The following is a 14727-nucleotide window of genomic DNA, read 5'->3' as shown; positions in this document are numbered from 1 at the left end:
TGTGGGATGTGCTGGTTAGGGATGAGGTTCGCTCTGGATGTGGCGGGGGTACCTACCATCACAGAAGAACATATCCCACACTCGGAGCACAGATGACCAGGGCAGCGTGCGGGAGTAGATGCACATGAACCACTCGGTCATATAGAGGATGGGGTCGATCTTGAATTTCCTCAGGTGCCGGTGAGCGAGAGGCGACACCCGGCGTAGCAGAGAGAAGAAGATCTCACCGTCCAACTGAATGGCCTCCTAGTCGTGTGGGGAAAGGAAAAGAGAGAAGGTAGCAGAGCTGCAAATGGAGCAAAGGAACACCATATAGTCCCCTGACACACCCGGCAATCACCTCCCACCTACTGGAGAGCAGACAGTCCTCTAACACACCCTCCACTCGAGACTGTCACTCCCTCAGTCTGTGTGTACAGACTGTCGCAGTACAGAGACAGTCTCTCTCTGTCTGTGTGTACAGACTGTCCCAGTACAGAGACAGTCTCTCTCTCTCTCTGTCTGTGTACAGACTGTCCCAGTACAGAGACAGTCTCTCTCTCAGTCTGTGTGTACAGACTGTCGCAGTAGAGAGACAGTCTCTCTCTCTCAGTCTGTGTGTACAGACTGTCGCAGTAGAGAGACAGTCTCTCTCTGTCTGTGTCTGTGTGTACAGACTGTCCCAGTACAGAGACAGTCTCTCTCTCTCTCTGTCTGTGTGTACAGACTGTCCCAGTACAGACAGTCTCTCTCTCTCTCTCTGTACAGACTGTCCCAGTACAGAGACAGTCTCTCTCTCTCTCTCTCTCTCTGTACAGACTGTCCCAGTACAGAGACAGTCTCTCTCTCTCTCTCTCTCTCTGTACAGACTGTCCCAGTACAGAGACAGTCTCTCTCTCTCTCTGTCTGTGTGTACAGACTGTCCCAGTACAGAGACAGTCTCTCTCTCTCTCTCTGTACAGACTGTCCCAGTACAGAGACAGTCTCTCTCTCTCTCAGTCTGTGTGTACAGACTGTCCCAGTACAGAGACAGTCTCTCTCTCTCTCTCTGTACAGACTGTCCCAGTACAGAGACAGTCTCTCTCTGTCTGTGTGTACAGACTGTCCCAGTACAGAGACAGTCTCTCTCTGTCTGTGTGTACAGACTGTCCCAGTACAGAGACAGTCTCTCTCTCTCTCTCTGTACAGACTGTCCCAGTACAGAGACAGTCTCTCTCTGTCTGTGTGTACAGACTGTCCCAGTACAGAGACAGTCTCTCTCTGTCTGTGTGTACAGACTGTCCCAGTACAGAGACAGTCTCTCTCTCTCTCTCTGTACAGACTGTCCCAGTACAGAGACAGTCTCTCTCTGTCTGTGTGTACAGACTGTCCCAGTACAGAGACAGTCTCTCTCTGTCTGTGTGTACAGACTGTCCCAGTACAGAGACAGTCTCTCTCTCTCTCTCTGTACAGACTGTCCCAGTACAGAGACAGTCTCTCTCTGTCTGTGTGTACAGACTGTCCCAGTACAGAGACAGTCTCTCTCTCTCTCAGTCTGTGTGTACAGACTGTCCCAGTACAGAGACAGTCTCTCTCTCTCTCTCTGTACAGACTGTCCCAGTACAGAGACAGTCTCTCTCTGTCTGTGTGTACAGACTGTCCCAGTACAGAGACAGTCTCTCTCTCTCTCAGTCTGTGTGTACAGACTGTCCCAGTACAGAGACAGTCTCTCTCTCTCTCTCTGTACAGACTGTCCCAGTACAGAGACAGTCTCTCTCTCACTCTCAGTCTGTGTGTACAGACTGTCCCAGTACAGAGACAGTCTCTCTCTCTCTCTCTGTACAGACTGTCCCAGTACAGAGACAGTCTCTCTCTCTCTCAGTCTGTGTGTACAGACTGTCCCAGTACAGAGACAGTCTCTCTCTCTCTCAGTCTGTGTGTACAGACTGTCCCAGTACAGAGACAGTCTCTCTCTCTCTCTCTGTACAGACTGTCCCAGTACAGAGACAGTCTCTCTCTCTCTCAGTCTGTGTGTACAGACTGTCCCAGCACAGAGACAGTCTCTCTCTCTCTCAGTCTGTGTGTACAGACTGTCCCAGTACAGAGACAGTCTCTCTCTCTCTCAGTCTGTGTGTACAGACTGTCCCAGTACAGAGACAGTCTCTCTCTCTCTCAGTCTGTGTGTACAGACTGTCCCAGTACAGAGACAGTCTCTCTCTCTCTCTGTCTGTGTGTACAGACTGTCCCAGTACAGAGACAGTCTCTCTCTCTCTCAGTCTGTGTGTACAGACTGTCCCAGTACAGAGACAGTCTCTCTCTGTCTGTGTGTACAGACTGTCCCAGTACAGAGACAGTCTCTCTCTCTCTCTGTGTACAGACTGTCCCAGTACAGAGACAGTCTCTCTCTGTCTGTGTGTACAGACTGTCGCAGTAGAGACAGTCTCTCTCTCTCTCTCTGTACAGACTATCCCAGTACAGAGACAGTCTCTCTCTGTCTGTGTGTACAGACTGTCCCAGTACAGAGACAGTCTCTCTCTCTCTCTCTGTACAGACTGTCCCAGTACAGAGACAGTCTCTCTCTGTCTGTGTGTACAGACTGTCGCAGTAGAGACAGTCTCTCTCTCTCTCTCTGTACAGACTGTCCCAGTACAGAGACAGTCTCTCTCTCTCTCTCTGTACAGACTGTCCCAGTACAGAGACAGTCTCTCTCTCTCTCTCTGTACAGACTGTCCCAGTACAGAGACAGTCTCTCTCTCTCTCTATACTGACTGTCCCAGTACAGAGACAGTCTCTCTCTCTCTCTCTGTCTGTGTGTACAGACTGTCCCAGTACAGAGACAGTCTCTCTCTGTCTGTGTGTACAGACTGTCCCAGTACAGAGACAGTCTCTCTCTCTCTCTGTCTGTGTACAGACTGTCCCAGTACAGAGACAGTCTCTCTCTCAGTCTGTGAGTCCAGACTGTCCCAGTGCAGAGACAGTCTCTCTCTCTCTCTGTCTGTGTACAGACTGTCCCAGTACAGAGACAGTCTCTCTCTCAGTCTGTGAGTCCAGACTGTCCCAGTACAGAGACAGTCTCTCTCTGTCTGTGTGTACAGACTGTCCCAGTACAGAGACAGTCTCTCTCTCTCTCTCTCTCTGTACAGACTGTCCCAGTACAGAGACAGTCTCTCTCTCACTCTCAGTCTGTGTACAGACTGTCCCAGTACAGAGACAGTCTCTCTCTCTCTCTGTCTGTGTGTACAGACTGTCCCAGTACAGAGACAGTCTCTCTCTCTCTCTCTCTGTCTGTGTACAGACTGTCCCAGTACAGAGACAGTCTCTCTCTGTCTGTGTGTACAGACTGTCCCAGTACAGAGACAGTCTCTCTCTGTCTGTGTGTACAGACTGTCCCAGTACAGAGACAGTCTCTCTCTCTCTCTGCCTGTGTACAGACTGTCCCAGTACAGAGACAGTCTCTCTCTCAGTCTGTGAGTCCAGACTGTCCCAGTACAGAGACAGTCTCTCTCTGTCTGTGTGTACAGACTGTCCCAGTACAGAGACAGTCTCTCTCTCTCTCTCTGTACAGACTGTCCCAGTACAGAGACAGTCTCTCTCTCTCTCTCTGTACAGACTGTCCCAGTACAGAGACAGTCTCTCTCTCTCTCTCTGTACAGACTGTCCCAGTACAGAGACAGTCTCTCTCTCTCTCTGTCTGTGTGTACAGACTGTCCCAGTACAGAGACACTCTCTCTCTCTGTCTGTGTACAGACTGTCCCAGTACAGAGACAGTCTCTCTCTCTCTCTGTCTGTGTGTACAGACTGTCCCAGTACAGAGACAGTCTCTCTCTCAGTCTGTGAGTCCAGACTGTCCCAGTGCAGAGACAGTCTCTCTCTCTCTCTGTCTGTGTGTACAGACTGTCCCAGTGCAGAGACAGTCTCTCTCTGTCTGTGTGTACAGACTGTCCCAGTACAGAGACAGTCTCTCTCTCTCTCTGTGTGTACAGACTGTCCCAGTACAGAGACAGTCTCTCTCTGTCTGTGTGTACAGACTGTCCCAGTACAGAGACAGTCTCTCTCTCACTCTCAGTCTGTGTGTACAGACTGTCCCAGTACAGAGACAGTCTCTCTCTCACTCTCAGTCTGTGTACAGACTGTCCCAGTACAGAGACAGTCTCTCTCTCTCTCTGTCTGTGTGTACAGACTGTCCCAGTACAGAGACAATCTCTCTCTCTCTCTGTTTGTGTACAGACTGTACAATACAGAGACAGTCTCTCTCTCAGTCTGTGTACAGACTGTCCCAGTGCAGAGACAGTCTCTCTCTCTCTCTCTCTGTCTGTGTGTACAGACTGTCCCAGTACAGAGACAGTCTCTCTCTCAGCCTGTGAGTCCAGACTGTCCCAGTGCAGAGACAGTCTCTCTCTCTCTCAGTCTGTGTGTACAGACTGTCCCAGTACAGAGACAGTCTCTCTCTCTCTCAGTCTGTGTAGACTGTCGCAGTAGAGACAGTCTCTCTCTCTCTCTCTGTACAGACTGTCCCAGTACAGAGACAGTCTCTCTCTCTCTCTCTCTCTGTACAGACTGTCCCAGTACAGAGACAGTCTCGCTCTCTCTCTGTTTGTGTACAGACTGTCCCAGTACAGAGACAGTCTCTCTCTCAGTCTGTGTACAGACTGTCCCAGTACAGAGACAGTCTCTCTCTCTCTGTCTGTGTGTGTGTACAGACTGTACAATACAGAGACAGTCTCTCTCTCAGTCTGTGAGTCCAGACTGTCCCAGTGCAGAGACAGTCTCTCTCTCTCTCAGTCTGTGTGTACAGACTGTCCCAGTACAGAGACAGTCTCTCTCTGTCTGTGTGTACAGACTGTCCCAGTACAGAGACAGTCTCTCTCTCTCTCTGTCTGTACAGACTGTCCCAGTACAGAGGCAGTCTCTCTCTCTCTCTGTCTGTGTACAGACTGTCCCAGTACAGAGACAGTCTCTCTCTCTCTCTCAGTCTGTGTGTACAGACTGTCCCAGTACAGAGACAGTCTCTCTCTGTCTGTGTGTACAGACTGTCCCAGTACAGAGACAGTCTCTCTCTCTCTCTGTCTGTGTACAGACTGTCCCAGTACAGAGACAGTCTCTCTCTCTCTCTGTCTGTGTACATACTGTCCCAGTACAGAGACAGTCTCTCTCTCAGTCTGTGTACAGACTGTCTCAGTACAGAGACACTCTCTCTCTCTCTCTGTCTGTGTACAGACTGTCCCAGTACAGAGGCAGTCTCTCTGCCTGTGTACAGACTGTCCCAGTACAGAGACAGTCTCTCTCTCTCTCTCAGTCTGTGTACAGACTGTCCCAGTACAGAGACACTCTCTCGCTGCTTACAGACTGTCCCACTATAGTGAATCTCTGAGTCTTACACTGATTTGCAATGAGTACAGCAGTTGTCAGTACTCACCAGTCCAGCACTGTAGTATCCAGGCAGGTATTTCTCACAGATCTGAACCAGGCACCAGAAAGCTTGCTGTGGGCAGAAATGGAGAGACAGCAAGTGTTAACTCTACGCACTGGAATTTCTTCTCTATCAATAGACACTGATCACAGTCATTCATCCTGTAGTTACACACTCCGTTCCTGAAATCAGCTCAAACATTCTTGATGTCAGCAAGTGTGCTTCATAGTCTGATTCTAATAACCATATCATGCACTGTAATGAGACTGTAATAGTCACATGACACTGTAATCAGACTGTAATAATGAGCACACTGTAATCAGATTGCACATAGGCCACAGTGCGCTGTAATCAGACTGTAATAATTAGAGTGCACTAATCAGACTGTAATAATGAGCACACTGTAATCAGATTTCACATAGGCCACAGTGCGCTGTAATCAGACTGTAATAACCATAGTGTACTAATCAGACTGTAATAATGAGCACACTGTAATCAGATTGCACATAGGCCACAGTGCGCTGTAATGAGACTGTAATAACCATAGTGTACTAATCAGACTGTAATAATGAGCACACTGTAATCAGATTGCACATAGGCCACAGTGCGCTGTAATGAGACTGTAATAACCAGTGTGCACTAATCAGACTGTAATAATGAGCACACTGTAATCAGATTGCACATAGGTCACAGTGCACTGTAATCAGACTGTAATAATTAGAGTGTACTAATCAGACTGTAATAATGAGTACACTGTAATCAGATTGCACATAGGTCACAGTGCACTGTAATCAGACTGTAATAATTAGAGTGTACTAATCAGACTGTAATAATGAGTACACTGTAATCAGATTGCACATAGGCCACAGTGCGCTGTAATCAGACTGTAATAACCAGAGTGTACTAATCAGACTGTAATAATGAGCACACTGTAATCAGATTGCACATAGGCCACAGTGCGCTGTAATCAGACTGTAATAATTAGAGTGCACTAATCAGACTGTAATAATGAGCACACTGTAATCAGATTGCACATAGGCCACAGTGCACTGTAATCAGACTGTAATAACCAGAGTGTACTAATCAGACTGTAATAATGAGCACACTGTAATCAGATTGCACATAGGCCACAGTGCGCTGTAATCAGACTGTAATAACCAGAGTGTACTAATCAAACTGTAATAATGAGTGCACTGTAATCAGATTGCACATAGGTCACAGTGCACTGTAATCAGACTGTAATAATTAGAGTGCACTAATCAGACTGTAATAATGAGCACACTGTAATCAGATTGCACATAGGCCACAGTGCGCTGTAATCAGACTGTAATAATTAGAGTGCACTAATCAGACTGTAATAATGAGAACACTGTAATCAGATTGCACATAGGCCACAGTGCACTGTAATCAGACTGTAATAACCAGAGTGTACTAATCAAACTGTAATAATGAGCGCACTGTAATCAGATTGCACATAGGCCACAGTGCGCTGTAATCAGACTGTAATAATTAGAGTGTACTAATCAGACTGTAATAATGAGCACACTGTAATCAGATTGCACATAGGCCACAGTGCGCTGTAATCAGACTGTAATAACCAGAGTGTACTAATCAGACTGTAATAATGAGCGCACTGTAATCAGATTGCACATAGGCCACAGTGCACTGTAATCAGACTGTAATAACCAGAGTGTACTAATCAGACTGTAATAATGAGCACACTGTAATCAGATTGCACATAGGCCACAGTGCACTGTAATCAGACTGTAATAATTAGAGTGCACTAATCAGACTGTAATAATGAGCACACTGTAATCAGATTGCACATAGGTCACAGTGCGCTGTAATCAGACTGTAATAACCAGAGTGTACTAATCAGACTGTAATAATGAGCACACTGTAATCAGATTGCACATAGGCCACAGTGCGCTGTAATCAGACTGTAATAACCATAGTGCACTGATCAGATTGCAATAAGCGCACTGTAATCAGATTGCAGTATTCAAATCGTACTCAAGAACACAAGAAATAGGAGGTGTAGACCATTCGGCCCATCGAGCCTGCTCCGCCATTCAATACCATTATGGCTGATCTTAGGTTTCAACTCCACTTTCCCGCCCGCTCGCCATATCCCTGGATGCCCTGAGAGACAGCTATCTATCTCAGCCTTAAATGTATTGAACGATGGAGCATCTACTAACCTCCGAGGTGGAGAATTCCAAAGATTCAAAACCCTTTGAGTCGTAAATGATCCTGAGACTGTGCCGTGTTTTAGATTCGCCGAACAGCGGAAAGAATCTCTCTGTCTACCCTATCCAGCCCCTTATATGTTTCAATGAGATCGCCTCTCATTCTTCTAAACTCCACAGAATACAGGCCCAATTTACTCAGCCTCTCATCATACGACAACCCTCTCATCCCAGGGACCAATCTAGTGAACCTTCGCTGTACCGCCCCCGCCTGCCAAGAATGAGGCATATTAATTTTGTCATATGAACACTGATGGTTGCTAGAGTGAAGAAATGACTTGTTTAAAGAGATCAGCAGACATTTAGCTGGAGGACATTTGCATACTAAGAGACAGTGCTTGGAGAGACAAAGAACTACTCCCTGGTCCAATTAACCCAAATGGACTTTGATCACCAGACATTGAAAGTGCAAGAAAGTTCACATCCCAGTGTCCGCTAAGATGGAGAATCCACAAACGCAGGAGTGGTTAAACCAGCTGGTCACAGGACTAACCTGCTGGTCCAAGCTTTTTGAACTGCTCACAGGACAGTTTGAAGACAGACTGCAGATTGTAAATGAACCTGGAACGAGACAGCCTCTCTCCAGGCTGGCGCTCTCTCGCTCGCTCACAAACCTCCGGACCCGCTTAAACCTCGAGAGAGAAAAGACTCCAACATCGAAACAAGTTGAAGCGTGCACTGGGCCCCAACGAAAGGCAAGACTTAGCGGCAACTAAAGACTCCCACATCGAGCTCAGAAGACTGTAATTACAACCCAGCTATTGCCTCAAACTTTTCCCCTTTATTCTTTCTGCTTTTTCTGTCTCTATCTGCGTGCGTGTTTATCGCGTTTGCACGCGAGCGTGGTCGCTTCGTGTACTCGTAGGCGTTAACCGGATTAGAGTTGAAGGTTAATAAACTTCCACCTTTCTTTTGTGTAAATCGAAGAAAACCTGTCTGATTGATTCCTTTGCCTTACAATTGGAAAGCGGGGAACAAGGATTCACTGAAGGAGGAGCGAAAACACGGTGTTTTGAAAATTAAACCCTGCTACAGTTAAACCAGGCAAAGGCTGAGAAGGAACCCTTAGACCCCTTTCTCACCTAGTCGTAACAATATCCTTTCTGAAATGTGGAGACCAAAACTGCACCCAGTACTCCAGTGTGGCCTCACCAAAACCCTGTACAATTCTAGCAACACTTCTTTATTCCTGTACTCCAATCCCCTTGCAATAAAGGCCAACATACCATTTGCCTTCCCAATTGCTTGTTGTACCTGCATGTTAACTTTCTGTGTTCCTTGTACAAGTACACCCAAGTCTCTTTGAACATCGACACTTGCAAGTTTCACACCTTTTAAAAGATAGTCTGCTTTTCTATTGTTACAACCAAAGTACTGTAATCAAACTATAATAATGAAACAGCACACTGTAATCACAGTAAGCGTACAGCAATCTGACTAATCAAAGCATACTGTAATAAGACTAAGAATCAAAGGGTACAGTAATCAGACAATAAGTGAACTATAATAAGACTAACAAAACAGTGCAATCAGACTGTAATAAACTGCACTGTAATCAGACTATAATACAATGAACAATAAAAGATTGCACTGTAATCAGATTATAGTAAAAGACTGCATTGTACTCAGAATAATCAGTGTATGCAATCGGACTGTAATAATCACATTGCCCTCTAATCAGACTGTAAGAGTGTATTGCATTCAGACTAACAGTGTACGTTTTTTAGACTGCAGTGAGTGCATTGTAATCAAATTGTAATAACTGGTGCACTGTAATCAGACTGCAATAAACAGGTAACTGTAACCGGACTGTAATAATCAGTATACTGTAATCTGACTGTAATAATCAAACAGCTCACAGTAATCAGATTAATAATCAGCGTGCATTGCAATCAAACTGCAATAATCAAACTGGGCGCTGTAAACAGACTGTAATATGAGTGCACTGTAAGCAGAGTGCAATAAACAGAACACTGTAATCTGACTAATCAGAGTACTGTAATCCGACTGTAATAATCAAAGAAGGCACTGTAACAAGACTGCAATAATCAAAAATGGTACTGTAATTGGGCTGCAATAATCAGACTGCAATAATCAAACAGGGCATTGTAATCAGACTAATAAAGAGGGCACTATAATCAGACTGTAATAATCAGAGTACACTGCAATCAGACTATAATAATCAGAGTGTATTGTAATCAGACTAATAATCAAAGAGTGCACTGTAACCAGACAAATAAACAAGGGTCTATAATCAGACTGTAATAACCAGAGTGTACTAATCAGACTGTAATAAGTGCACTGTAATCAGATTGCACATAGGCCACAGTGCACTGTAATCAGACTGTAATAATTAGAGTGTACTAATCAGACTGTAATAATGAACACACTGTAATCAGATTGCACATAGGCCACGGTGCGCTGTAATCAGACTGTAATAATCAGAGTACACTGCAATCAGACTATAATAATCAGAGTGTATTGTAATCAGACTAATAATCAAAGAGTGCACTGTAACCAGACAAATAAACAAGGGTCTATAATCAGATTGTAATAATCAGAGTGCACTGCAATCAAACTATAATAATCAGAGTGCACTGTAATCAGACTATAATAATCAAAGAGTGCACTGCAATAAGACTGTAATAATCCGTGCACTATAATCAGACTGTAATTAAAGTACTGTAACCTGACTGTAATAAACCGCACTGTAATCAGACTGTAATACAATGCACTATAATCAGACCACAATAAAAGATTGCACTGTTATCAGATTATAATAAACAATTGCACTGCACTCAGACTAATGTGTACTGTAATCAGACTGCAATAATCACATTGCCCTGTAATCAGATTGTATTGTATTCAGACTAAGTGTACTTTTTTAGACTGTAATGAGTGCACTGTACTCAAACTGTAATAATCAGTGTACTGTAATGAGACTGTGATAACCAAAGAGCGCTCTATAACCAGACTGCAATAAACAGGAAACTGTAATCCAACTGTAATAAACAAACACTGCACTGTAATCTGATTAATTATCAAACAGGGCACTGTAACGAGACTGGAATAATCCAACTGTAATAATCAAACAGCTCACAGTAATTTTAATTTTATTTTTTATTTTATTTCGAGATACAGCACTGAAACAGGCCCTTCAGCCCACCGAGTCTGTGCCGACCATCAACCACCCATTTAAACTAATCCTACACTAATCCCATATTCCTACCACATCCCCACCTGTCCCTATATTTCCCTTCCACCTACCTATACTAGGGGCAATTTGTAATGGCCAATTTATCTACCAACCTGCAAGTCTTTGGCTGTGGGAGGAAACCGGAGCACCCGGAGAAAACCCACACAGACACAGGGAGAACTTGCAAACTCCACATAGGCAGTACCCAGAATTGAACCCGGGTCGCTGGAGCTGTGAGGCTGCGGTGCTAATCATTGCGCCGCCCCTAATCAGACTAATAATCAGACTGCACTGCAATTAGACTGCAATCAGAGTGCATTATAATCAGACTATAATAATCAAACAGCTCAAGGAAAGAGACTGTAGTTATCAGTGTGCATTGTAATCAGACTGTAATAATCAAACAGCTCACAGTAATCAGACTGTAATAATCAATGCGCACTGTAATCAGACTGTAGTTATCAGTGTGCATTGTAATCAGACTGTAATAATCAAACAGCTCACAGTAATCAGACTGTAATAATCAATGCGCACTGTAATCAGACTGTAATTATCAGTGTGCATTGTAATCAGACTGTAATAATCAAACAGCTCACAGTAATCAGACTGTAATAATCAGTGTGCATTGTAATCAGACTGTAATAATCAAACAGCTCACAGTAATCAGACTGTAATAATCAGTATGCATTGTAATCAGACTGTAATAATAAAACAGCTCACAGTAATCAGACTGTAATAATCAGTGTGCATTGTAATCAGACTGTAATAATAAAACAGCTCACAGTAATCAGACTGTAATAATCAGTGTGCACTGTAATCAGACTGTAATATCAAACGCATTCTATAATCAGACGAATAATCGGAGTGCATTGTAATCAGACTGCAATAACCAGTGCACTATAATCAGACTGTAATAATCAAACAGCGCTCAGTAATCAGACTGTAATAAAGCAGCACCCTGTAATCAGACTGCAATAATCAGACTGTAATAATTAAACAGCGCTCTATCAGACTGTAATAATCAAACAGCACCCTGTAATCAGACTGCAATAATCAGAATGCACTGTAATCAGACTGTAATAATTAAACAGCACTCTATCAAGACTGTAATAATCAAACAGCACCCTGTAATCAGACTGCAATAATCAGAGTGCACTGTAATCAGACTGTAATAATCAAACAGAACCCTGTAATCAGACTGTAATAATGAGTGCACTGTAATCAGATTAATAAACAGGGCACTATAATCAGACTGTAATAATCAAACAGCACCCTGTAAACAGACTGCAATCATCAGAGTGCACTGTAATCAGATTGTAATAATTAAACAGTGCTCTACAATCAGACTGTAATAAGCAAACGGTGCTCTATAATCAGACTGTAAGAATCAAACACGGCACTGTAATCACGCTGTGTCTCACCTCTGCTGGCATGTGCATGAGTAGCACAGCTGCGACAGGGGCCTGCGCCTGGCAGTAACCCTCCTCAGGTCGGTAGATGGTGTAGGCCTTGAGGATGCGGTACAGATCCTGCTGTCTGCAAAGGGAACACAGGGACAGTTAACGCCTGCTTCGAGGCCACGGCTGCATTCTGAACGGGACTCCGTGTTTAGCCGAGGGGCACGGATTCCCGACTGCCCTGCTGAACGCCCAGCAGCTTCAGGATGTAGGACAGTCAGAAGAAACAGAGCCGAAACCATCACCAGGACCGTTGTTACGACCGACCACTCAAGACAATGCCCCCAATCAAAATAAATCATTCTGATTGCGGTGGGAGCAACACACTGTTAAATCAGTCCTGCCACTCCACCGATCACCTAACATATCACTTTAAACTTTCCAAATTAACGAAAATCACAGCCAAGTTGACCATCTATCAACTCCCGAATGAGGCTAACCAAATCAGGTGTCTTTAGATCAACAAATTAACTGTTTAATAAGAAAAACTAAATTCTTAAACACTACTAAGATATAAGCAACATTTAAAATAGAAAAATTGGTGCCCTTGCAGAATTACGCTCCTGCCAAAGTGGAATCTTCCAATGTGGAACAGTGCAAGGTTGCTTGAAGTCCTCACCGCGATCCGATGGGGGAAAAGAAAATGTCCAACATCCGAAACTGCAGTACTGCTCCTCTTTCGTCCAGCAATGACCTCAACTGATCAACAACTCACAAACACTTCAATGGAGCACAGCACATCAGTGCAAAAGATAAGGCTGAAGCATTTGCAACAATCTTCAGCCACAAGATGTCAGACTTCAGCCAATTCGATTCACCACCCCCCCTCACCCCCCCGCATGATATCAAGAAACGACGGAAGGCACTGGATATTGCAAAGGCTGTGGGCCCTGACAATATTCCGGCAATAGTACTGAAGACATGTGCTCCAGAACTTGCCGCTCCCCTAGCCAATCTGTTCCAGTACAGCTACAACACTGGCATCTACCCTGCAATGTGTAAAATTACCCAGGTATGTCCTGTACACAAAAAGCAGGACAAGTCCAACCCGGCCAGTTACCGCCCCATTAGTCTACTCTCAATCATCAGTAAAGTGATGGAAGGGGTCATCAACAGTGCCATCAAGCAGCACTTGCTCAGCAATAACCTGCTCAGTGACGCTCAGTTTGGGTTCCGCCAGGGTCACTCAGCTCCTGACCTCATTACAGCCTTGGTTCAAACATGGACAAAAGAGCTGAACTCCAGAGGTGAGGTGAGAGTGACTGCCCTTGACATCAAGGCAGCATTTGACCGAGTATGGCATCAAGGAGCCCTAGCAAAACTGGAGTCAATGGGAATCAGGGGGAAAATCCTCCGCTGGCTGGAGTCATACCGAGCGCAAAGGAAGATGGTTGTGGTTGTTGGAGGTCAATCATCTGAGCTCCAGGACATCACTGCAGGAGTTCCTCAGGGTAGTGTCCTCGGCCCAACCATCGTCAGCTGCTTCATCAATGACCTTCCTTCAATCATAAGGTCAGAAGTGGGGATGTTCACTGATGATTGCACAATGTTCAGCACCATTCGTGACTCCTCAGATACTGAAGCAGTCTGTGTAGAAATGCAGCAAGGCCTGGACAATATCCAGGCTTGGGCTGATAAGTGGCAAGTAACATTCGTGCCACACAAGTGCCAGGTATTGACCATCTCCAACAAGAGAGAATCTAACCATCTCCCCTTGACATTCAATGGCATTACCATCTCTGAATCCCCCACTATCAACATCCTGGGGGTTACCATTGACCAGAAACTGAACTGGACCAGCCATATAAATACCGTGGCTACAAGAGCAGGTCAGAGGCTGGGAATTCTGCAGCGAGTAACTCACCTCCTGACTCCCCAAAGCCTGTCCACCATCTACAAGGCACAAGTCAGGAGTGTGATGGAATACTCTCCACTTGCCTGGATGGGTGCAGCTCCAACAACACTCGAGAAGCTCAACACCATCCAGGACAAAGCAGCCCGCTTGATTGGCACCCCATCTACAAACATTCACTCCCTCCCCCACCGACGCACAGTGACAGCAGTGTGTACCATCTACAAGATGCACTGCAGCAACGCACCAAGGCTCCTTAGACAGCACCTTCCAAACCAGCAAACTCTACCAACTAGAAGGACAAGAGCAGCAGACGCATGGGGAACACCACCTGCAAGTTCCCCTCCAAGTCACACACCATTCTGACTTGGAACTACATCGACATTCCTACATTGTCGCTGGGTCAAAATCCTGAAACTCCCTTCCTAACAGAACTACCCCATATGAATTGCAGCGGTTCAAGCAGGCAGCTCACCTCCACCTTCTCAAAGGGCAATTAGGGATGGGCAATAAATGCTGGCCTGGCCAGCGACGCCCACATCCCATGACTGAATAAAATTTGGCTTCAGAATTTTGAGGGGTGAAAAAGTGATCAGTCCAAAATT

The 14727-nt window shown here is 45.2% G+C and overlaps 1 protein-coding gene across 2 annotated transcripts in view; it reads right to left on the bottom strand.

Annotated features, from left to right (window-relative positions):
* LOC137364377 (TBC1 domain family member 10B-like) overlaps window positions 1-14727 on the bottom strand; it is a 34292-nt gene continuing 19565 nt past the window's right edge. For both annotated transcript variants that reach the window (XM_068027623.1, XM_068027624.1), the window contains 3 exons: window positions 12235-12349; window positions 5375-5440; window positions 1-246 (listed from right to left, as the gene is read on the bottom strand). In XM_068027623.1, the coding sequence (XP_067883724.1) occupies window positions 16-246; window positions 5375-5440; window positions 12235-12349 (412 nt within the window). In that variant the 3' untranslated portion in view covers window positions 1-15. The remainder of the gene's footprint in view (window positions 247-5374; window positions 5441-12234; window positions 12350-14727) is intronic.

This window comes from Heterodontus francisci, unplaced genomic scaffold (genome assembly GCF_036365525.1).
Source record: "Heterodontus francisci isolate sHetFra1 unplaced genomic scaffold, sHetFra1.hap1 HAP1_SCAFFOLD_752, whole genome shotgun sequence".
Lineage (NCBI taxonomy): Eukaryota > Metazoa > Chordata > Chondrichthyes > Heterodontiformes > Heterodontidae > Heterodontus > Heterodontus francisci.
Note: the sequence above shows the minus strand (reverse complement) of the source record. Positions and strands in the feature narration are given on the sequence as shown.